Source organism: Trachemys scripta, chromosome 18, assembly GCF_013100865.1.
Source record: "Trachemys scripta elegans isolate TJP31775 chromosome 18, CAS_Tse_1.0, whole genome shotgun sequence".
NCBI classification, from domain to species: domain Eukaryota; kingdom Metazoa; phylum Chordata; order Testudines; family Emydidae; genus Trachemys; species Trachemys scripta.
In genome coordinates, this window is record NC_048315.1 from 23,001 (window position 1) to 47,390 (window position 24,390).

Genomic DNA, 24,390 nt, shown 5'->3' on the forward strand with positions numbered 1-24,390 from the left:
TGGCTGGGGCTGGTGAGCGATGCTGTGCACAGGCACTCCCAGGCTGAAGTGTCAATAACCGTGTCTTGTTTAAAACTTTAGGGGAGCCAAGGGAAGGGAGTTAGGAAACTTAACTTTCACTTTTCCTTGTGCTATACATAGAATACCTCTGTATGTTTTGTCTGTAGCTGCTGCTGTTGTGGTGTTGAGAGGTCCCCCCTACACACCCATGGAACGTCAGACCATGATAAAGGAGGAGAAAGAAGAGGATATGTGCAGAGAGATCCTGCAAGCTAGTGCTGCATCGGATCATAAAAAGAGAGCCTGGAGGGTGAATGTTGCAGACAGTATGGAGAGGGAAAGAGTGGATAGGAGAAGGAAATGTACCAGGACATAATGGGCCTTCTTCATCAGCAAACACAAATGCTGCAGACCTAAGTTCCCTGTAAGCTGCGCGGCCACGCAGCAGACTGTTTAGCGCTGCCCAGCTGACCTACCACGGCCAGGGGAGGGGTGCACCATAGGCGCCAACTTCCGCTGTAACTACGGAGGGTACTGGACCCCCGCCCCGGCCCTAATCCATCCCTTCCCCCAAGTCCCCACCCCTGTCCTGCCTCTTCCCTGCCTCTTACCCCGAGTGTGCCCCATCCCCGCTCTTCTCTCTGCCTCCCAGAGCTTCCTACCTACGTGCTGCGAAACAGCTGTTCGCAGGGGCGGGAGGCGCTGGGAGGGAGGAGTTGGTCAGGCGCTGGGGGTGGGGGTAGCTTGGCTGCTGGTGGGTGCTGCTGAGCAGCACCCGCTAATTTTCTCTGTGGGTGCTCCAGCCCTGGAGCACCCACGGATTTGGCACCCTACGGGGGTGTCCCTCCCCCAGTCCCAACTCAGACCCGGACCTGCCATGACCGGGCACCCCTCCCCCAACTCAGCCCCAGCCCAGACCTGCCGGGGGAGGGGTGCCTATCCCACGGCCCCAGCCCCTGAGCTGTCACAGCGGGGAGAGGTGCCTCTCCCCCGCCCCATTCAGCCCAAGAGCTGCTGTAGGGAGAAAGAGCGGGGGGGAGTCCTCTCTCCCTGCCATAGCCCCGGAGCATCCTCCTGCACCATAAACCCCTCACCCCTGGCCCCACCCTATGCACCCCAGCCCTGAGCTCCTCAGCCCCACCCAGAACCCGCACCCCCAGCCAAAGTCCTCATCCCCCCCACACACCCCAATCCTCTGCCCCAGCCCTGAGCCCCACCTCAGAGCCTGTACCCCCCAGCTGGAGCTCTCACATCCCTGCAGCCAGCCCTGCTCCACTCTGCTCCAGCCCTGAGCCCCCTCCCACACTCTGAACCCCTTGGCCCCACCCCACCACATGAATTTTGTTATGTGCACCAATATGAAGGTGATGTGTCTCACATAACAAAATTTATTCTGCACATGTGTGGGGGAAAAATTAGAGGGAACACTGCTGCAGACTCTTGTTGACCTACAGGTTCAACAATTACGGGTTCACTTCCCTTTGCAGTCCGTGGAGAACTCCATTTTAGCACCTTTCTACGCCTCCCCCCGCCAACTTTCCACATAGCATCAGGGGATGCATCCATATCCCCTACCACTTCACGCTGGTGGACAGTTAGGAGAACCATAGCTTCACATACACTGATGCATGAGAGTCGCTATTGCTGCATGTGTAGCCAGAATGAATTGAAAAGGACATGAATGTTCTGTCTCCTTGTTAAGTTCTGTTAATTTATTTCAGAACTTTTTATTGTATTTGTTTTTTTAATTGTACCCTGGGTTTTTTTTACACTGGTTTCGGTTCTCAATAAAAATATTTTTTGGTAAATTCATCTTTATTACTTCACAACATATGTTGCAGAATGCCCAGCACTACTGAAAGCACTGACTGCTTGTTGTACAGATGGACAAAACTTATAGGATCAGTGACAAAAACACTGTGTAATAATTGTAAATGTACAAGCAGCACTGGAAAATTAATAGGTCCATTAACAAACAGTGTTGTATTCATAAATGTACAACAAGCACCACACAATTCCTAATAACCACCAAAATTCCAGGGCAGATAGAGCACGTTCGCCCATATCATCTTACTGTGGCTGACTGTTAAAGTGCTCTTTCAAGGCCTCCCTCAGCTGCATAGTTCCACACTGAGCTCTTGTAATAGCCCTTGTGTCTGGCAGTTCAAACGCAGCAGACAGCCACTCCATCTTTGCCCTTCATCCCAGCGGCAACTTTTCCCCCTTTGCCTCACAGATATTATGCAGAATGCAACAGGCAGCTATAATCATTGGGATACTTTTCTCACTCATATCCAGTCTTGAGTAAACAACCCCAGCATCCCGTCAGTCTACCAAAAGCACATTCATCTCTTATTATGCACCTGCTGAGCCAGTAGTTGAATCTCTTCTTGGTGCTGTCGGGGTGGCTGGTGTATGACTTCACGAGCCAGGGGTAGTCCGGGTACCCCAAGGTCACTGTTGGCATTTCAACATCTCTAACGATAATCCACCAGTCAGGAAAGAATGTCCCTGCTTGCAGCTTTCTGAACAGTCCTGTGTCCTTAAAGATGCAAGCATCATGCACCTTCCCTGACCAGCCAGCGCTGAGGGCAGTGGAGCGTTCCCAGTTATCCAACAATGTTTGCATAATCTTAGAAAAGTAGCCTGTTCTGTTGATGTACTCTGTGACAAGATGGGCTGGTGCCAAAATCCATCCAGTATGTCCTGCACATTACTGCAAGTCACAGTCCTGCATAGCAGGAGACCATTAATGGCCCCCCGTTATAGATTTTCCAAGTCCAAAGTGATGTCCTACTGACTGGTAGCAATCTGGTGTTGCAAGCTTTTAGAAAGCAATCATCACTCACTTGGCTGTCAGTACAGCTATCATTCTAGTCTCCCTGTGCTAGAGGGCTGGGGTGAGTTTGGCATACAGATCCAGGAATGTGGTCTTTTGCATCTGACAGTTCTGCAGCCACTGCTCGTCATCCCAAACCTGCATCATGATGTGATCCCAGTCAGTGCTTGTTTCTTCGGCACAGAAGCAGCGCTCCCTGGTCTGCAGCTGCTCTGTGAATGCCACCACCATCCTTGAATTGGTTTTTGCTATATCACTCAGCAAACTGTCCTCCACAAAATCTTCATGTAACCCAATGCTGAAGTTCTTAGTATGGCTCTCCAAATACCAGAGGATCATTCATCCTCTGCTTGCAACAGTCATGACGATAGTGCAGAGCTGTTCGGACTTCATGCTTCTGTCAGAGATGGCAGAGAGTGAAAGGTGCAGCAAGGCTTTGTGGGATTTTTTTAAAAAGAGGAAAAATATGGGATACGGGTGACATTATGGGATGGAGGAAGTTGCATGATGGGAATTTGACCCCTTGCTCCTACTTACTCCTGTGCAACTTGTTTCTGCCTCACCAATTTCCCAAAAGGCAGTGTGCCAGACAATGGCAAGTTTCGCCTTGGAATATTTACCCTGGTGTACCACGCACTACATTGACACAAACACCTGGTGAGTATCTGAAGTGTCAATGCAGAGAACCAAGTATGTGCACGCACAAGCAGTATGCTAACTGTGATGGTTTTATGCCAAAATAACTTGTCAATCAAAGTTTGTAGTGTAGACGTGACCTAAGGATGCCAGAATGTGACCCAGAATGTTTAAGTGATATGTCCATGATCACACGAGATTGGCAGAAACAGGAATTGAACCCAGAACTTTTGAGTTCCAGATCAGTGTCTCCCTAGGGGTGACTAAGGTTTGATCCAGATAGTCCCCTCTAACTAGCCCACTGACAGAGTTCTTAACTGTGTTGCAGGTGACCAAATCTGATGCCATTGGCCTTAGAGCTTCACTTCAGCAGAGCACATTGTTCTATCCTAACTTGGAAGCCTTCTGTTTAGTTTGGCTAGAAAGGATAGAAATCCATAAGCATGGACTCTTCAAGCAGGTGGCTTATGTCGTGTCATCTCAGAGGCCATCTACAGCTTGAGATAAAAAGGTTTGCCTGTGGTACAGTCAGGCCCAATTAGTCCCTTTGACTTGTCCTGTGCAAAAATGTTTGACTATCCTCTTTATCTGTTTGAGTACAACTTAAAAATTAACTCTATCCAGATAAATTTGGCAGCTATTTCAGTTTATTGTACCCTAGCAGAAGTTAGACTCTGCAGCTCTTTGTCATAAGGTTCAGACAGTTCGGGGCAACTGCACCTGTATTTTCGCTTAGTGGCCCAGCAAGGACATCCACAGTCAGGCTTCCAGCTCCCCAGCTGTTGGCTGTCTTGGGTGGATCCCTGTCCCTCTCCCTTCTGACAAGGGTATTTCTAGGCTGAACTGTTTCTTGTGTTCACTGTGTATTTACCAGTACAGATAAGTTACCCAAGGATACCTGCTTGCTTTCTTTTCAGAGACTGTTAACAGGGTAATTGCTACAGTTATAAATAGGGCTGTCAAGTGAGTAAAAAAATTAATTGTGATTAATCACACTGTTAATAATAGAATACCATTTAAATATTTTTGATGTTTTTAAACATTTTCAAATATATTTATTTCAGTTACAACACAGAATATAAAGTGTACAGTGCTCACTTTATATTTATTTTTATTACAAATATTTGCACTGTAAAAAAATAAAATAAATAGTATTTTTCAATTCCCCGATTGCAGGTACAGTAGTGCAATCTCTTTATCATGAAAGTTGAATTTATAAATGTAGAATTATGTAAAAAAAAAACTGCATTCAAAAATAAAACAAAGTAAAACTTTACAGCCTACAAATCCACTCAGTCCTACTTCTTGTTCAGCCAATTGCTCAGACAGACAAGTTTGTTTACATTTGCAGGAGATAATGCTGCCCGCTTCTTTTCTACACTGTCACCTGAAAGTGAAAACAGGCGTTCACATGGCATTGTTGTTGCTAACGTCACAATATATTTACGTGCCAGATGCCCTAAAGATTTATATCTCTTCATGCTTCAACCATCATTCCAGAGAACATGCATCCATGCTGATGACTGTTATAACAACAAGCACCCACTGCTTGATATCAATCCAAAGCAGTGGGACCAACGCATGTTCATTTTCATCGTCTGAGTCAGATGCCACCAGCAGACGGTTGATTTTCTTTTTTGGTGGTTCGGGTTCTGTAGTTTCCGCATTGGACTGTTGTTCTTTAAAAACTTCTGAAAGCATGCTCCACACCTAGTCCCTCTCAGATTTTGTAAGGCACTTCAGATTCTTAGATCTTGGGTTGAGTGCCATAACTATCTTCAGAAATCTCACATTGGTACCTTCTTTGTGTTTTGTCAAATCTGCAGAGAAAGTGATCTTAAAAGGAACAGCATGTGCTGGGTCATCAGCCGAACCTGCTATAACATGAAATATATGGCAGAATGCGGGTAAAACAGAGCAGGAGACATACAAATTCTCCCCCAAAGAGTTCAGTCACAAATTTTATTATTATTTTTTTTTAACAAGCATTATCAGCATGGAAGCATGGACTCTGGAATGGTGGCCGAAGCACGCAGGGGCATACGAATGTTTAGCTTATGTAACTTACGTAAATAACTTGCAATGCTGGCTACAAAAGTGCCATGTGAACGCCTGTTCTCACTTTCAGATGACACTGTAAATAATCAGGCAGCATTATGTCCTGTAGATGTAAACAAACTTTTGTCTCCGTGATTGGCTGAACTAGAAGTAGGACTGAGTGGACTCATAGGTGCTAAAGTTTTACATTGTTTTGTTTTTGAGTGAAGTTATGTAACAAAAAAAAATTCTACACTTGTAACTTGCACTTTCACAATAAAGAGATTGCACTACAGTACTTGCATGAGGTGAATTGAAAAATACTATCTTTTGTTTATCATTTTTAGAGTGCAACTATTAGTAATAAAAATAATATAAAGTGAGCGTTGTACACTTTGTATTCTGTGTTGTAACTGAAATCAATATATTTGAAAATGTAGAAAAACATCCAAAAATATTTAATAAATTTAACGTGGTGTTCTGTTGCTTAACAATGTGATTAAAACTGCGCTTAAGCACGATTAATTTTTTTAGTTAATCGTATGCGTTAATTACGATTAATCGACAGCCCTAGTCATAAGTTCTACACAGTTCTTTCTATGCAAACCTACTTTATTCTTAAGGTAAAAAGCATGATAGAGAAAACAATAATTATAAAGACACCTACACAACTCTTAACATGCAGTCTGGCAGGCACAGACCTTCCAACCCTACCATAAGGATTGGAGCCCTCCGTGGACCAGGGGTCCTGTCCATTTGCTGGATCAGGAAGAAGCCCATGAGCGAGTTTAAAAACAGGCTATTTATCCCCAAACACTTTTTTTTGTTGGTCCCAGTTTAAACTACTAGATGCATATCTGTCCGGGTGGGTGGCTTCCAAGGCTGATAATGTAGGAAAGTACATTAGCATCCCCACTCCCTGCTAGAGAAGGTACGTACAGTGTCCTAACAACACACATATAACTGCATTTTTAGTACAATGTCCCCCAAAGGTATTAACTGTAATTCAGTGAGGTTTAACTTAATTTAGTAAATTTCATCTTAATTCCATAAGGTTTGTTCAGGATAATGTAGGATATTGTCAATCTGTCACATCTATTTCAGTTTATTGTCCCTTAGTAGAAGTCTCGCAACACCACCCCCATTATAAAACCTTTGGTCATGGGATATTAATGTGGCCCTGACAAAGCTTATCAAACTTTCTTTAGAACCACTTATTTCCTATGAGTTTAAGTTCTTTACATGCAGTAATTTTGCTGGTGGCAATGACTTTAGTCTAACGACCAAGTTATCGTATACCAGTCTTTCCTGAGATAAAGTGTTGCTGCAGAGTTCAAGTTCTCTCCAGTGTGGTATTGGAGTTCCACACTAGTGATCATATTGGCCCGCCAACATTCTTCCCACACCTGCCTGCCCATTCCATATGCTTGATCTTAAAAAGTCCCGGGGAGGACTAAAACCATTAGAAAATCAACACAATTTTTGCTTCATTTGGTACCAACACCGTAGAGGATCATGTCTAAGTGGATGCCTGATTGCATTTCATACTGCTGTGACTTGGTTGGCCTGAAATTAGAACGGCATATCTGGGCTCCCATCACAGCTTGCTAGGGAGATTAAAAAAAAAAAAATTATCACAGACATCTGCAAAGCAACTATATGGCCCTCTCTCCTCACATTTACAAAACATTGTTGCTTGGATGTGGCCTACAAGAAGGAATCCTCTTTATTGGTTCTCTATTTTCCAGACCTTGTTTATAAGGTAGGAGGGAAAACTGTGGCCTGTGGACCAGATCTGGCCCGTCAGGGCTTTCAGTCTGGCCCACAGGATTGCCAGCCCCGAGGCACAGCGGGGCTAAGGCAGGCTTCTTGCCTGTCCTGGCCCCGTGCAGCTCCCGGAAGCGGCTGGCACTGCCTGCAGCTCCCATTGCCCGGGAATGGGGAACCCAACCAATGGAAGCTTCACGGGTGGTACCTGCAGGCGAAGGCAGTGTGCAGCAGAGCCGCCTGCCCTGCCCCACCCCCAGGAGCCACTGCCGGACATGCTGGCCACTTCCAGGCGCGGGGCCAGGATAGGCAGCTTGTCTTAGCCCCGCTGAGCGCCGCTGCCACCCCAGAGCCGCTCGAGGTAAGCGCCCCAGGCGGGAGGCCTCACCACAAACCTCTTCTGCATCCTGCACCCCAACTCCCTCCCCTGAGCTCCCTAACCCCCTCCCTTGAGCGCCCTCCCACACACCGCACCTCTCCTGTACCCCAACCCCTTGTCCTGAGCCCCTTCCTGCACACCTCACATGCTCCCTCCCAACCCCCTGCCCCAGCCCTACATTCATGGCCCTGCATACAATTTCCATACCCAGATGTGGCCCTCAGGCCAAAGAGTCGTGTCCCTCTCTCCCCGCCCCCTCCCCCCCGTTATGAGGTAAGGGAGGCTAAACTCTCACTACCCACACCACCAAAAAAGATTTGTTTTGTTTTGTTATAGGATGTACCTTACTTTCAGTTAGCTAATTTATACTTATGTTTATATATTATAATGTAGGCATTTTGGGAGGTATCTTAATTCTTTCCTCTTTCTCTGCCCTATTGGCATTGGTCATGTTGTTTTTACTCATTTGCTTACATTTCCTTGTGGACACCTCTTGGGCTTCTAAGTCTGCTGGAATGTGAATCCTGGACTGATTGAGTGTACCTTATAATTTTGCTTCTCTGAAGATATTATCTAGGTGAATTCTCTCATCGCAAACACCTCATCCCATAATTCTGAGAGGTACTTTATTATATGCTTCTTCTCTGATAGTATTTTTTGCTAGTTGATCATCTTGAATCAGCTTTTCTTTCTGGGAGCATTATCTCCTGCTCAGTTGAAGGAACTACTTGGAATATTCAGGAAGTCAGGCTGAGCCAATGATCCACCCTGGTAATGCTGCCCTTGATGGTCAAAAATTTTTAAGAGCTAGGGCGAGTTCTTCTAACCTTGCACTAAGGAACTAAGGCCCAGAAGCAAGAGTTCTGTTAGAGATCCTCTTTGGAGAAACAGATTTACAAGGTAAGCAACTCTTTTTTGATAGAAGGAAAATGGACTAGACTAAGAACTTGAAGTATGACTGTCTCTCCTTCCTTACCCCTCATCATTACTTGTTGAAGTGTGAATCTCTTTGTCTCCATTTCTCCCACAACAACTGGTTATACTATATATGGAATATCAGACTTATTGTTTTCCAAATAAATTGAAGAACATAAAACCAGGAAAAAAGAGAAATAGACAGCTGGACAACTGAAACCAAGATTGGCAATTCATCAGTTGTATGTCATTCATAATGTATAGTAGTGTGGGATGTGATTTATTTAGTTAAATATTTGTTGATGCATTTGATATGATGGTTTATAACTCACCTGCCATTTGACAAATATGAAGGTCACTTATGCTAAGAGAAATTAGAAGTAAAAGGTTAATGCACTTGTTGCACATGTTTTGGAAATGTATATTGCTACGTTGATTTGTGGTGTTTATGACTTTCATAAAAAAAAAAGGAATAATGGCCTCATTTGTGTTCGCTCCAAAGCCAAGCTGCTAAAAACTCTGTGTAGTGTTTAGTATCTGTCTTCAAACACCGTTTTAGGGCATGTCTTCACTAGCAACGTTAAAGGGCTGCTGCAGCAGCGCTTTAATGTGGCTGTGTAGTCACGGTACCAGCGCTGGGAGAGAGCTCTCCTAGCACTATAAAAAAAAAAAAAAAAAAACATCTCGAGGGGAGGCGCTGGTGCACTGTCTCCGCTGCCACTGTACAGCGCTGAAATTTGCAGTGCTCGGGGGTGTTTTTTTTTCCACACCCCTGAGTGAGAAAGTTGCAGCGCTGTAAAGTGGCAGTGTAGACAAGGCCTTAGTGTGTTTTTTGACCAACTACTAGTAACTAACCATAACAGCAACGTTGCTCTCTTGATGTAACATTCAGGACAGTTATGCTGTAAAGAGTAGAGGGCTAAAAAAGCTTCACGGTTCATTCTTTATCTTGGGCTTGTACCTAAAATTCATTCTATATGAAATATACAGATGTCTTATACTTTGGAAATGAAAATCCTGTACCGTCCCAAGTGAAAAGCTGAATGTGGCTGAGTTTATAGATGTGGTAGGTCGAAGACGCACACAAATAGGAAAGGTTTCAGAGTAGCAGCCGTGTTAGTCTGTATCCGCAAAAAGAAAAGGAGTACTTGTGGCACCTTAGAGACTAACAAATTTATTAGAGCATAAACTTTCGTGGGCTACAGCCCACTTCTTCGGATGCATATATGCATATGCTCTAATAAATTTGTTAGTCTCTAAGGTGCCACAAGTCCTCCTGTTCTTTTTACAAATAAGAAACAAAACTCCTTCATTTCCTTCAGAATAAACTTGGGAGTGAAAATCAGACACTTATTAAATAGTAAAAATCTTCATTAACACAGAACATCAAGTTCAGCAAAACTCAAACTTGTGAAAACAAGGAAATACAAAGTTAAGGTAAGTGCCCATGCAACCGTAACTCTGCCCCTCTGGAGCTGGAAAGAGCCGTAGTCAATTGTCTACATGCAGACCAGTTGATTTCATTGTTTTAGGTATAGAGGTACTTAATAGTGGAAGCAATATGTGGGGCCGATTGTTAGAGGTGCGTTTGTGATATAAGGAAATCTGTGGATTTGTTTGAGGAATGCAGAGGTGTGATTTTGATATGTGGGTATCTGGCTCTGTGCCCCCATGCGTAGGATCAAATGAAAGAGGCGAATGTGTAACTTGAGGTTCCAGCCTGCATCATTTCAATGGAGAGTTGTGTAGGGTATGTCAGTGGCAGGGCTCTGGGGTTGACTTCCCATGGATTTGGTCAATAGTAAGAAGGGATATGAGAGCAGTCTGTGGATTTAATGATGGGTAAGGGGAAGTATAGGTTTAGGTGGCATCCTGTATGCAAGCGTTTAGGGGGTATAAAACGGTGTTAAGTGGTTATTAAATTTTACAGGAGTCAAGCACTTAGAGTTGTGCTTTGAACAGAAAGTTGGTCTTAATCTTAACTATAGCATAACTGGCCCACTGCTATAATTTTGTTCTAGTCTACCTAACCCCACCTTCCTAGTTTGACAAACTTCACTTCTAAAAATAAGATCCCATTCCATCTGAATAAGATCCACACACTCTACCTCCCAATTCTGGAAGGTACAGGATACTGTTCACTTCACTATTCTAACAAATCAAACTTCAGTTTTCTTCCATGTATGCATATATACAAATCACTAACTATGTACAAAGGTTAGATACAATTAACAACATTATCCTGAAGTATAGTGCCTAATTCTGTATCAAATTATTCATCTGTAAACTTAAATAATTTTCGTAGAGATTTCATTTCAACTTGTCACATTTTTATTATATTCTCTTTAATAATGTGCTGCCATTTTTCTTTTAGGGTTGAATCCCTCCAGATTCCGAATAGGTGACCAAGAGTTTGATTCATTACCATCTTTACTGGAATTCTACAAAATACATTATTTGGACACTACAACATTGATAGAACCTGTTTCCAAATCCAAGCAGAATAGTGGAGTTATATTGAGGCAGGAAGAAGCTGAATATGTGCGAGCTCTCTTTGACTTTAATGGAAATGATGAGGAAGATCTTCCATTTAAGAAAGGAGACATACTGAGAATCCGGGATAAGCCTGAAGAGCAATGGTGGAATGCAGAAGACAGCGATGGAAAGAGGGGAATGATACCTGTTCCTTACGTGGAGAAGTATAGACCTTCCTCTGCTTCAGTATCTACTCTGATTGGAGGTAACCAGGATAGTTCCCACCCACAGCCACTGGGAGGGCCGGAGCCAGGGCCCTATGCCCAACCCAGCATCAACACTCCGCTCCCTAACCTTCAGAATGGCCCTATTTATGCCCGGGTTATCCAGAAGCGAGTCCCTAATGCCTACGACAAGACAGCCTTGGCTTTGGAGGTACATAATGGGCAAAAATTAGAAAGAAGAGATTTGTTCAAGGGATTTCCCTTTCAAACACATAGCCTTTGTAGGAATGCTGAGTGGGAGAAAGCATTGTAATATTACTCTTGATGTAAAACTAATAACTAGTTTAATGTTTTGGATGGAGTCTTTATTTTAAACCTATTAGACTAGAGAAGGTTCTGATAATTTATATTCTAAAATGTTTAGGGTATTATATTCACTGAACAAATAACCTATTTCACTTCAAGCATTACTAATATAACAACGCTTCCCCATCCACATTCTTATTCACTTCTTCATGCTTTTGAGGTTTTTTTCCAATAACAAAATTAAGAGTTCATAAACTGGTTAGTTTGAATACTTGGGCACAGTCTCTTTCCATTCCTAAGTGGGCATGCTGACTTCTCTCCCACACCTCCAATTTAATAACACAGATAGTTCTATGTCAGGATTCATGTATGATCTCCTTTAATAACACACTGAGATGGTGCTGATCATGCATGTGGTTTATCTGGAACATCACACACTGAAATAAGAGCACCTTTTAGGTGATTGTTCTTTCAATACCTCCCTGTGTTTCACGTGGTCTGGTAACTCTACATGTGGAAAGCATTGGGACGAGTGGATGCAGGATGCTTCTTGATGCATCACCACTTTTCCTTAAAGGGATGAATCGTTTTTTGATTGTACATTCAAATAGTAATACATGCGTTCTTTTCTTTTTTCTTTTAAAATGAAATACCAAGGAAATAGGAGTACTCTATAGACACACTTCAACTAGATATCCTTAAAGTGAAGCTTGAGGGAATTGGGAGCAGGGCATTCTCAGTGGTAGGCTCTCCTCTCAGGATGGCATATAAAATGCATCTCTTTATCCAGGCTTTCCTTTAACTACAATCTCTGGATTTTCTTTATTTAATCTGCTTCCTGTTGTCCACCATCTTGGGTTCTTTCAGAGAAGCTGAGACAGTTTCTGTGAGGAGGCACAGAGGAAGCGCTTCCCATTCTTGTGATAATTAGTTTTGTCTTGTTAAAATGTACCTAAATACCTCAGTGATGTGGACACTATACATAATTAATTAATAATGCTGTCATAGCAACATCAGAAGTAATGTGGTGTTAATCAGATTATAGATGCATAACCTGGAAAATCCAAAACTTTGTTTCCTAAAGATATTGTAAGCAGGGTGCACGCATGTAACTTGTTACTATATATGCTGTTGCATTTATGCTTTAAAGGTGAAATGGAAAGCTAAAATACAAATTTGAGTAAATCAAGAAATGTGCTTAGAATTAACACACACACACAATTTTTCCAGGCTTTGATGGACACTCAGCACATAGTTTTTAATTTTTAGAATTTCATAAAGCCCTAAAATTGTTTATTTTTCTAGGTTTACTGGAGATGGCCCAGAATGATGCATTCTGGGATATCATAGGTACCTGATGTACTCGAGCTCCGATATTGATGTTGTGGCATCTCTAGCAAACCAAAAAGAGCAGTTTTTTTTTTTTTTCCCCCCAAAGTTCAGTGAAATTTTAAATTGTGTGTTGAGTGACACCATAATCTTCAATATCTCTAGCAGCTTTATTAGTGGGTACAGTTGGCACACATTTCTGGACTTCCCTCTTTAGGTTTAGTTCACATTTAATAAAAAATTCCAATGCAAAGTTAAAGCTTGTAAGTAAACTTTAATTATAAAGAATTAAGAAAATGTATGTTATAATTACATGTACGTTAACAGAAAGCTGCTGTGTTGATCGGTGATACAAAGTGGGATTGAAAGTATTTATTTTCCCTTAGAAAGCATTGGAAATGTAAGTTGTCTTGTGCAGTCCATTTATAAGGGGCAAATTACCTGCAGGTGCCTTAGGCAGGTCTTCCAGTAGTTGAGTTCATGGGATTGGACACTCATCCCTTCATGATAAATGACCTATCAGTCTGCCACAGTTTGTAAGGAAGTGAAATTCCACTGAGACCCTTTCTCCCCTGTTCCAAATGAACTTAGAGAATACTACTAGCACAGGGGTTCTCAAACTTCATTGCACTGCGACCCCCTTCTGACAACAAAAATTAATAAATGACTCCAGGAGAGGGGATCGAAGACTGAGCTCGCCTGAGCACCACTGCCTTGGGCGGGGGGGCCCCAAAGCTTTCAGCCCAAGGGTTTCAGGCAAGGGGGTGGCATGTAACCTAAGCCCCACCACCTGGAGCTGAAGCCTTTGGGCTTCGGCTTTGGCCCTGGGCGATGAGGCTCGGGCTTTGACTTTGGCCAGCATGTCTAAAACCAGCCCTGGCAACCCCATTAAAACGGGGTTGCGACCCACTTTGGGGTCCCAACCTAAAGTTTGAGAACTGCTGCAGTCTACTTTCCTAACTAAAGCCATGAAGTCATAGTGTCACAGGGTCTGCTCATCGCTACTGTGCCTCCTCTGGGTCGCTCTGGAGATTAGTTGATTCCAGGTCCAATGCCTCTTTTCCATCTCTCACCACACACCCTACCTTCTCTTCCTGGCTCTCAGCAAGGCAAGATACTTTGTGTTCATGGCTCAGCCCTCTGGCCAAGTCAGATGTGTCCTCCCCTTCCGGATTATCAAAGTCTCTTCTTGTGAACGGGCGCAGGCAGTCTTCCCATTCACTGCCCAGCCAGTGCCTCTTCCCCAGTAGCTGGTAGGGGAACTTGGGCCCGCCCCCCTACTCCAAGTTCCAGCTCAGGGATCCTCTAATCTCCAGCCAAGGTTTGCTCCTTTCTGGACCTTACTGCCTCTTCCCTGGGCCTTTCCTAACCTTCTGTCTCCCCCTCCTCTGGGTTTGTCAGCCCCAAAGCTCCTTCCTCCCATGGAGTGACTCTAGGCTACTTCCTTCAGCCCCCCTCTGCTGCTAGTTTCCTGTCTTTATAAACCCAGACCACTCGTTCCTCCTCAGCTGGGCTCCCTCATTATTCAGTCAAGGCAGGGGAGTTGGAACAATTTGTATAGTGGGGGTGCTGAGAGCCATTGAACCAAACTGTAAACCCTGTATATAATGAAAACTACTTCAAGCCAGGGGGTGCAGCAGCACCCCCATCACCCCTAGTTCCAGCACCTATGAGTCAGGGGATTACTAAAACACCTGATTCCCCTCAACTGTGGCCTGTCTGGTTAATTGGCCCCCCTTTTTATCCTACATTAAACCCTTCCAGGCAAGCATGGGTGAATACCCCATTCAAGTAGGTACCCCTAGAGACTCAGCCGTTTAAAATGGGGGGTGGGGATTACACTGATTGTGCTCAACAAGTTAAGGATTTAACTAAGATTCGATTCCCTTTTCCCTTTTTCATAGACTCCTAGAAATGTAGAGCTGGAAGGGATCTCCAGAGATCATCTAGTCTGCGCACATGCTGAGCCAGGACCAAGTATACCTAGACCATCCCTGACAGGGGTTTTTCTAACCTGTTCTTAAAAACCTTGAATGGTGGGAATTGAACAACCTCCCTTGGTAACCTATTCCAGTGCTTAACTATCCTTATATTTAGAAAGCTTTTCCTAATATCTGATCTAAATCTTCATTGCTTCAAATTAAACCTGTTACTTGTTGTCCTACTACCTTTCAGTGGACATGGAAAACAATTGATCACTGTCCTCTTTATAGCAGCCCTTGACATATTTGAAGACTTGTCCTTCCTCAGTTGTCTTTTCTCAAGACTAACTCATGCCCAGTTTTTTCACCTTTCATCATAGGTCAGGTTTTTTTAAACCTTTGATCATATTTGTAGTTCTCCTCTAGACTCTCCCCAGTTCGTGCACACCTTAAGGGGGAGGGATAGCTCAGTGGTTTGAGCATTGGCCTGCTAAACCTAGGGTTGTGAGTTCAGTCCTTGAGGGGGCAACTTCGTGATCTGAGGCAAAATCAGTACTTGGTCCTGCTAGTGAAGGCAGGGGCCTGGACTCAATGACCTTTCAGGGTCCCTTCCAATTCTAGGAGATAGGATATCTCCATTTATTTATTTATATTTACTTTTCCTCAAACATAGTACCTAAAACTGGACAGAGTACTCCACCAGAGGCCTCATCTGTGCTGAGTATAGTAGGACAATTACTTCCCATGTCTTACATACAACTCTTTTGTTAATACACCCCAGAATTTTCATCACATTGTTGGCTCATATTCAATTTGTAATCCACTGTAACCCCCAGATCCTTTTCAGCAATACTATTGCCTAACCAGTTGTTCCCCATTTTGTATTTGTGCAATAATTTTTTACTTCCTCGGTGTAGTACTTTGCATTTATCTATACTAAATATCATCGTGTTGATTTCAGACCAATTCTCCAATTTGTCATGGTCATTTTGAATTCTAATCCTGTCCTCCAGAGTATTTCCAAGTTCCAACCTTTCCCAGCTTGGTGTCATTGGCAAATTTTATAAGTATATTCTCACTCCATTATCCAAGTAATTAATGAGAATACTGGATAGTACTGGACCCAGGACAAACCCCTGTGGGACCCCACTAGGTGCATCCTCCCAGTTTGACAGCAAATCATTGATAACTATTCTTTGAATATGGTTTTTCAACTAGTTGTGCACCCATTTTATAGCATCTTCATCTAGTTTGCTTATTTTATTTACATTTGAACTACCATGTATGTAGGGCTTGAAAATGTAGTGAAACATCTACTAGCCCAAGGGCTGAGCCTACCAATGAGGGTGCAAAATATCAATTCTGCCATGTCCCTCACAATTTAAAGAAATAAAAATAATTGTATGGTTCTTGTTCTTTCTCTATTATTGGCAATTCTGATTTTTAAAAAATTGCCCTTACATTTCTCTTGCTCTGGTAGATCTTTTTTCCCCCTTCCTGGCTTCACTCAACACAATTTTTTTGGTCTCAAACAGATCACTGTGTATCTTACTGAGTTGTCTCCACTGTGTGTTTCTTTTCCCTATACCCTGTGCACTCTACCTCCTCCCAAATAGTTGTCTTGATCTCTTCCCCCATTTGTCTCTTAGTACCATATTCCCTCTCATTTCCTTAAATCTTTCTCTTTTCTCTCCAGTATGCACTGTACACTATTTGTGCATCTGTACCCTACCCTGGTCATGCACCTACTCTGTCTGCACTGTCTCTGCTGTCTAAGGAAACAGCACTCCATTGACTTATATTCAATTCATGTTTGGAAAAATTTCCACATAGCCGTAAGGGCAAGAGACTAATTTTTTTTAATGAAAGCTTTGATCCTGCAGAGGCTGACTGTGCTGCCTGGGAAAATTATCTGCTTGCCCCAGGCAAGTGGCTTTTTCAAGCCCTCTATTTGTGATCCAGACTACGAATAGCACTTTTGTACTGCCTCCATAAGATGAAAAATAGTGTATTTTAGAAAAGCCCAAGAAAAGAGCTGCTCTCTGGAGGAAATGACACCCTGACAAAGGATATACTGAATATTGGAAGAAAGATCTAGTATACGTATCAGATGTTGTAAAATTAAAGCTATGTTGATATGCATAAATGTTCACTTTCAAACATAGTCAAGGAAATTAAGGTTTAGAATCTCACTAAGGATGTAAATGATCCTGAAATACCTTCATCCCCTTTTCATCACCACTTTGTTACAAAGGGTGTGCCTTGTATAGATCCATTATGCAGCACTAGTGGGACTCTGTGTAACTCTCATTATATTTGGGTCAGTGGAGATCATTATGTGGTAAATGCCTGGGTTTTGCTGTAAAAGTGTAACAGCTACAGCTGGTGTAATGAAGATGGTGTTAAAGTTCTGGGGTAACTGCACCTCTGACCTTGTGGGCTCCTTGAGGGCACTATTCTCAGGCCTCGAGCCATAGAATCATAGAATCATCATAGAATATCAGAGTTGGAAGGGACCTCAAGAGGTCATCTAGTCCAACCCCCTGCTCAAAGCAGGACCAATTCCCAGCTAAATCATCCCAGCCAGGGCTTTGTCAAGCCGGGCCTTAAAAACTCCAAGGAAGGAGACTCCACCACCTCCCTAGGTAACGCATTCCAGTGTTTCACCACCCTCCTAGTGAAATAGTTTTTCCTGATATCCAACCTGGACCTCCCCCACTGCAACTTGAGACCATTGCTCCTTGTTCTGTCATCTGCCACCACTGAGAACAGCCGAGCTCCATCCTCTTTGGAACCCCCCTTCAGGTAGTTGAAGGCTGCTATCAAATCCCCCCTCATTCTTCTCTTCTGGAGACTAAACAATCCCAGTTCTCTCAGCCTCTCCTCATAAGTCATGTGCTCCAGACCCCTAATCATTTTTGTTGCCCTCCGCTGGACTCTTTCCAATTTTTCCACATCCTTCTTGTAGTGTGGGGCCCAAAACTGGACACAGTACTCCAGATGAGGCCTCACCAATGTCGAATAAAGGGGAACAATCACGTTCCTCGATCTGCTGGCAATGCCCCTACTTATACAGCCCAAAATGCCGTTAGCCTTCTTGGCAACAAGAGCACACTGTTGACTCATATCCAGCTTCTCGTCCACTGTGACCCCTAGGTCCTTTTCAGCAGAACTGCTACCTAGCCATTCGGTCCCTAGTCTGTAGCAGTGCATGGGATTCTTCCGTCCTAAGTGCAGGACTCTGCACTTGTCCTTGTTGTCCATTACCTTTTTCGCAGCAGGAACCTGCATTCTTCTCCCTCCAGACAAGAGATTCAGGCTGCAATTTCCTCCTACAGCTCACTATGATCACTTTAGCACCATGGTTCTCAGACTGGGGATTGGGACCCGTCAGGGGGTCACAAGGTTATTACATGGGGGGAGTTGCAAGCTGTCAGCCTCCACCCCAAACCTCATTTTGCCTCCAGCATTTATAATGGTGATAAATATATTAAAAAGTGTTTTTAATTTATAAAGGGGAGTCGCACTCAGAGGCTTGCTATGTGAAAGGGGTCACCAGTACAAAAGTTTGAGAACCACTGCTTTAGCAAGTCTCAGTTAAGTTCAGCAACTACTTTCCTGCTACCTCCCATGGGCTATGACAGGGTTAATCAGTGGCCAACCAGCCTTCATGAAGCAAAGTATTTATTTAGAGAAAACATGTCTCGAAAACAAAAAACAGCTTATATATATTCCAGTCTTACTAGGTGTCAGCAATCTTCCACGTGGGGACCCTGGTATGTTTCAAAATCCATCAAACCATTTCAGAAAGGTTTGTCCCAGTTGGTTGCAGTTTCACGTTAGATCTTGGATCCAATGAGTAATACCTCCCACCGCCCACCCATAGCAGGCTGACCACTAGATACAGTTCTCATTTCTTTGTCTTCTGGGCCTCTTGAACTGGGTCAAATCGAATATATGCAGTTTCCCCCCAAGGTGTAGTATTTCTGCAAACTTGTTTATCTGCCTAGAGATGTGTAGTAATTACCCTTAGAGACATAGGTTCCTAATAGTTCATTCCTGTTTAGTGACTTCCCTTCAGTTACTGCATTGCTTGTCTTGTTTCACGAAGGAAATTAACCTCTTTACACCCAGCAGAGAACAATACAAGGTGAGAGGGAAAACGGAGTTGCACATATTCTTTCATAAAAATAAATGTTTCCCAATTCTCCATAAATGGGATAGATAAACTCTATGTAAAACCATTCTTTAAGGGCATCTGAGAAAAACAGAGCATTTAAATTAACTTGTCTTATTTTGTGCATTACCAGACTCTGTCAGATATTTGAAACAAAGCATTGGAATGTCAAGTTTGAAATTGATTTAAGAAGCTCTGACTTTGATTGGTTGAGAGTTAAATTGTTAACTTAAAAAAAATTAAAAGCTATTGTAATAGCTTGGAAACTGATTATACCTGCTTTCCAATGAGGTAAAGATTTTTTTCAATCTAAAGAGATAGGAAGTATTACTGACAGGTCACATCCAAATGAGAGAGAGCTCTATTGACTAAATGGAGATAGTGAAACAGTGACAAAGAATAGTAAAATATAGAAATCTCCCCTTTTGATAACCTTCATTGAAAGTCTCTGAACCAGAACAACTATTTTTCTTAACTGTGTACGGTAGTACTATATATGTGCCAGAGGGACAAGTTAAATTTGCTTTGGGAACCATAATTCATTCTTTACTGATTCTGGTTGCTTTTTTAAATATATAACAATGCACTAAAAAGGCTTTTTGATTTTCATATATTGTACATTCTTGGGAGGAATGGGCCAGGGGAGACTTCTGGGCAGGGAGGGAGAGGGGAAGGTGCCAAGATAAGTTGCTAGTTATTCTACAAGATTTATAATATAAAAAGAACTTAAAAACCAAATTATCTGTTTTGTAGTATATTCTGCCTAGAATTTAATTATTGATCTGTATTTACTGGTGTCCCACAGTCCCTTTTTTTCAGGTTATGCCAGCACAGAGGGATTGCAAAGCAATCATAAAGCCCCTTGAGAATACTTCCAGTACAGTGGGACTCTGACAAGCTCAGAGCTGGCTCCATTGTCTCCATGCTTCCTCCAGTGCAGAGAGTGCACTAGTAGTGGTAGGAGGTCAAAGTGGGGGGCATGGCTGAGGGTGGCCCGTTGCTCCATCTGTTTCCCGGTGCTGCTAGTCCTTCATTCACCACTAGGTGCTGCAGTATCTTCAAGGCTACCCCAGTGTTTCTCAACCTTTCCAGACTACTGTACCCCTTTCAGGAGTCTGATTTGTCTTGCACACCCCAAGTTTCACCTCACTTAAATACTACTGAGTTACAAAAGCAGATATAACAATATGAAAGGATTACAGCACACCATTACTGAAAAATTGCTTACTTTCTCATTTTCTCTGTATGAAATGTTAGTGCTTTTTATGTAAAACTAGGCAAATATCTAGAAGAGTTGATGTATCTCCTGGAAGACCTCTGCGTACCCCACCGGGTATGCGTACTCCTGGTTGAAAACCACTGGGCTACCCTAACCTGCAGTCCCAGGATAGGAGAGATGCAAACCACCACTGTTCCTGTGTGGTGGGCTCTGAATTGTCCCTCTTCAGCACTCTCACTTCATTTCCAATTATCCCTTTCAAAATTCACATACCCTGTCACATCTAAAACAGAAGATTTAACCTTATCACAGAAAATATTTGAATCTATGGAAAAACTTGATTATAACACATTGTTAAAACCTTTGTTATACTAAAGGCAAAATAAACTGAAAGTAGGTTTCTGGAACATGACAACAGTGGATGAAACAACAAAAGCTGTGCAGGCGATGAAAGAAATTTTGAAATTCTTGAAGCAAATTAATGTCAATGGCCAAGAGCTGATAAAAAACATTTTTAAAAATGTCAGTGTAATCAGGAAGGCAAGATGGTTAGCGCTCAGGAATAGCATTAACTATGACTTCCAAAGCAGAAAAATCACATAGAGAGTGGGAGCTGATTAACAGCAGATTATGTTTCAAACATGATACGAGTATGACAATTATACAGTGTTATGCACCAACAGACAACTATAGTAAGATCAGTGATCATTTCTACAGTTGTCAACAAACTCCGACAATATTCCCAAGCATGAGATTTGCTTAATAATGGTGGATTTCAGTGCCAACAGTGGGGATGATGATGACAGAGTGGATAAAGCAATGGGCAAGCTTGACCTTGGTTTCTAAAATCAGAATGGTGAAAGACTGATAGAACTGTGTGGTATCAGGGCTTATTACTGGTGGAACACTATTCCCAGACAAAGTTTTATACATAAAGTAACTTGAAATTTGCCAGATGGACTGGCAGCATTAGATGGCAAAGGAGCTTTAAAGCTCTCAACAGCTGTTCTGGAAAAATTTCATTTGCTAATGAAAGCAGTGTTAACATACTGTATCTGCCTCATAGTGTGTTGCAGCATTTCAGTCTGGAGGTGATGAATACATTGATCATTTTGGCCAGATCATCATCTGGGAGGTAGGTCTGAAGTTCTACTAGCCAGCTGAAGGTAGAAATAGGCATATTTCACCACTGATACCATATGGGTGTCTTGATCTAGTGATGAGCTGAACAGGACTTGAGGCTTTGTACCATTTTGATGAATAGGGGTTAGATGCTTTCTGTGGAAGGGGAAGATCAGCGTCTTGGTTAGTTCTCTGAAACATTTTTCCCTTTCCCTAACTATAATTGCTTAAACTAAACTCTTGAAGATGTTCTGATATCCTAGTCGTAGCATTGGCTGCTTCTATGGAAAATGATATACAGCTGAATGTCACCAGCATATTGCTGGTAATGAAGCACATGAAGTCTTGCCTCTTCAACTCTTATTTAGATATTGGGTAGGAAGAGAGGATAAATCCTTGAGGGGAGAGGAGAGATCCTTGTGGGCCTCATGAGGTGAAGGTTTTGGCATTACTACTCTGGGTCCTGTTAGAGAATATGTAATTCTGTACTGTCTGCCACCATGCATGGTCGTCACCAGCACCTTATGGTTAACTGTCCTGAAAGACTGAGTAATATGAATGTTGACCTATGGTCTCTGGAGGAGAATTTCAAAGGCACAAATAAAAGTTAGATCACTAACTCCTATTCAAAGTCATTTGAAGTTAGGCCACCTAAGGCCAGATTTACAAAGGTATTTAGGCACCTAATGATGCAGACAGGCATCTAGTAGGATTTAGAATACTGAGGTTGGTTGCCTAATATGACTAGACACTCCAATAAATCCCACTAGATGTCAGTCTGCAATGTTAGGTGCCTAAATACCTTTGTAAATCTGACCCCCAATCACCATTTGTGCCTTTGAAAATCTCCCCCTATATTCATTGTCATAGGTCATAATTTAATGCTATTAGGGCTGTATCCTACCTAGTCTGAAGCCTAATTGCAATGAATCCAGGATGTTGGCGGGTGTTGCATGCTCTTGGAGTCTGGTTATGTCTAATCTCTCAATGATTTTTACTAGCAATTGAGATTTTCTGTGTCTGGCATAGTTGCATCCACTTGTTGTCTTGTGCTTGGCAAATTGGGACAACATATTATCTGTTTTGGTCAACAAGTTGTTATACTGTTCTACCAGCTCATCAGCCTTGTTTTGCCCTTTTAGGAGATGCTGGAAATGCAAATAATCTGAGAGTTTCCACCAGGTTTGGCTCATTCCCCTTGTGAGGTAGAAGGAAGGCTTTGGTCTTTGCCTAGAAGAAGAGGCAGTAAGAACAGGAAAGCAAAACCATTTATGTACCATGCCCACTTCTAAGCCAACAATTAGGTTCAGCATGTGGATCCAGAGATGGCATGTGTGCAAGGCATTCTGGATGTTGACATTATTGCATATTGTTGGAGTTCAGTTGTCTTATCTCTTAATGATTTTGACTAGAAATTGAGAGGTTTCCTTCATCTACTATTATGGAACCAGCTATTGTCTCATTTTATACCTAGATTATGAATTCAGTGTTTATACATGACCTAATACAATGGGGCTGTGATTTGACACTTTTGCAATACAAATAATACATATTAATAGTATTAGCTTCCTGAGGGTTAGGCAGAATACTTCATTTTTCAGGAATGTTGGGTAGGCTTGCTTTTCTGTGGAAAGTGCGTTTTGATTTTCATTAGAAGTGGGCAGCGTTCTTTATTGCATTCACTAGGCAGAATGGGAGGGCAGGACATGGATTTGTTTTGCACTGGTGGCTCACATATTTCTCAGGTCTTGATCATGATTTTGGGCCATACTCCACACAGATAGTTAAATGATTAATGCACTCTGGTTTGGTTTAAAGTTTTCTGCTTTAATAATGAATTCTTCTCATATTTGGTTGCTCTTTTCTGTAAAGTAGGATCAGCGCTCTTTCCTTTGATGTTTGGATTATTCAGTCTGGGTTAATTAGGCAATTCACTATACAGGATAGCTCTGCTGGCCATGGTTTATGCGGTGGTGATGATGGAGGAGTAAGTTCTCTACTTTTATTGTGAGAAGTCTTTGTGCTGTTAATGGATGGATTTAAAGTGGATTTCTTAGTATCAGTACTCTATTTGCCTGCGTACGCACTTCATCTGACACAAGTTGAAAGTGAACTGTATTGATCTATGTGGAGGGCAAGCAAATTGGATCAGTGTTTCCACACACTCAATAGCTTTGGCTTATTCCCCTGGACTCTTTCCCACTCTCCCAGCTATATCACACTGTAAACCCTTGTGCAATTTGCTATCCACTGTCATTTCTAGGTGTTGGTCAATATTATTGTTTTCCCAGATTCCTGCTAATTAGGGGTTCAGATTTCCCCCCCAACTGCATTTTTCCAAAATTAATCTTTTTGTTTTTACCCTGTTTCTAATCGCTAGGTCCCTTATTATTCTCTGACCTCTCTGGTGTTCAAATGCTTTGAATTTCATATCTTTATATTGCAGCAGTATGCTGTTTACCTCCTCTTATGGATCATTTAATTAAGTAATTAAATAAATCCAGTCCTAATTTTGATCAGTATGGTGTCTCACTAGACGCACACTCTCTTCTGTTCCCCATTTCCCAATTCAATACTTATCATTGTCAAGTCTTTTAAGCCAATTTTCATTCACCTGAGTGTTCTTAGCCAAGACAATGTAACTAAAGCCTTACAAGACACAAATTACATCCAGGGCTTGAAAAACATCAGATACCTAACAGCAAGAGCCTGCTACTAAAGAGCTGAAGATGGGCCACCAGCAAGTCCAGGTGCCACAGCTGCGCACTCCGGCGGATCAAAGCAAGTTCGATATAACGCGGTTTCACCTATAACGCAGTAAGATTTTTTGGCTCCCGAGGACAGCGTTATATCGGGGTAGAGGTATAATTCTTAAACTTAAATTCTACAGCAATTTAGTTAGGAGCCCTGATTGGTCATGGAAAGCTTCCTGTTTGCCTGTGGCAAATAGATTAGTGGATTTTTTCCAAATATGCTTTTAATGGAAACTTCTTTATTAATCACATTACAAAAGAAAAACAACAACAAAATCCTCAAGGTGCCT

At 42.5% G+C, this 24,390-nt stretch overlaps 1 protein-coding gene across 3 annotated transcripts in view; it reads left to right on the plus strand.

Annotated features, from left to right (window-relative positions):
- Nucleotides 1-24,390, plus strand: part of CRK (CRK proto-oncogene, adaptor protein) — a 51,718-nt gene that overhangs the window by 17,838 nt on the left and 9,490 nt on the right. For 2 of the 3 annotated variants that reach the window (XM_034752181.1, XM_034752180.1), the window contains exon 2: nt 10,948-11,483. In XM_034752181.1, coding sequence (XP_034608072.1) covers nt 10,948-11,483 — 536 coding nt within the window. The remainder of the gene's footprint in view (nt 1-10,947; nt 11,484-24,390) is intronic. The other variant, XM_034752182.1, reaches the window with a different exon arrangement.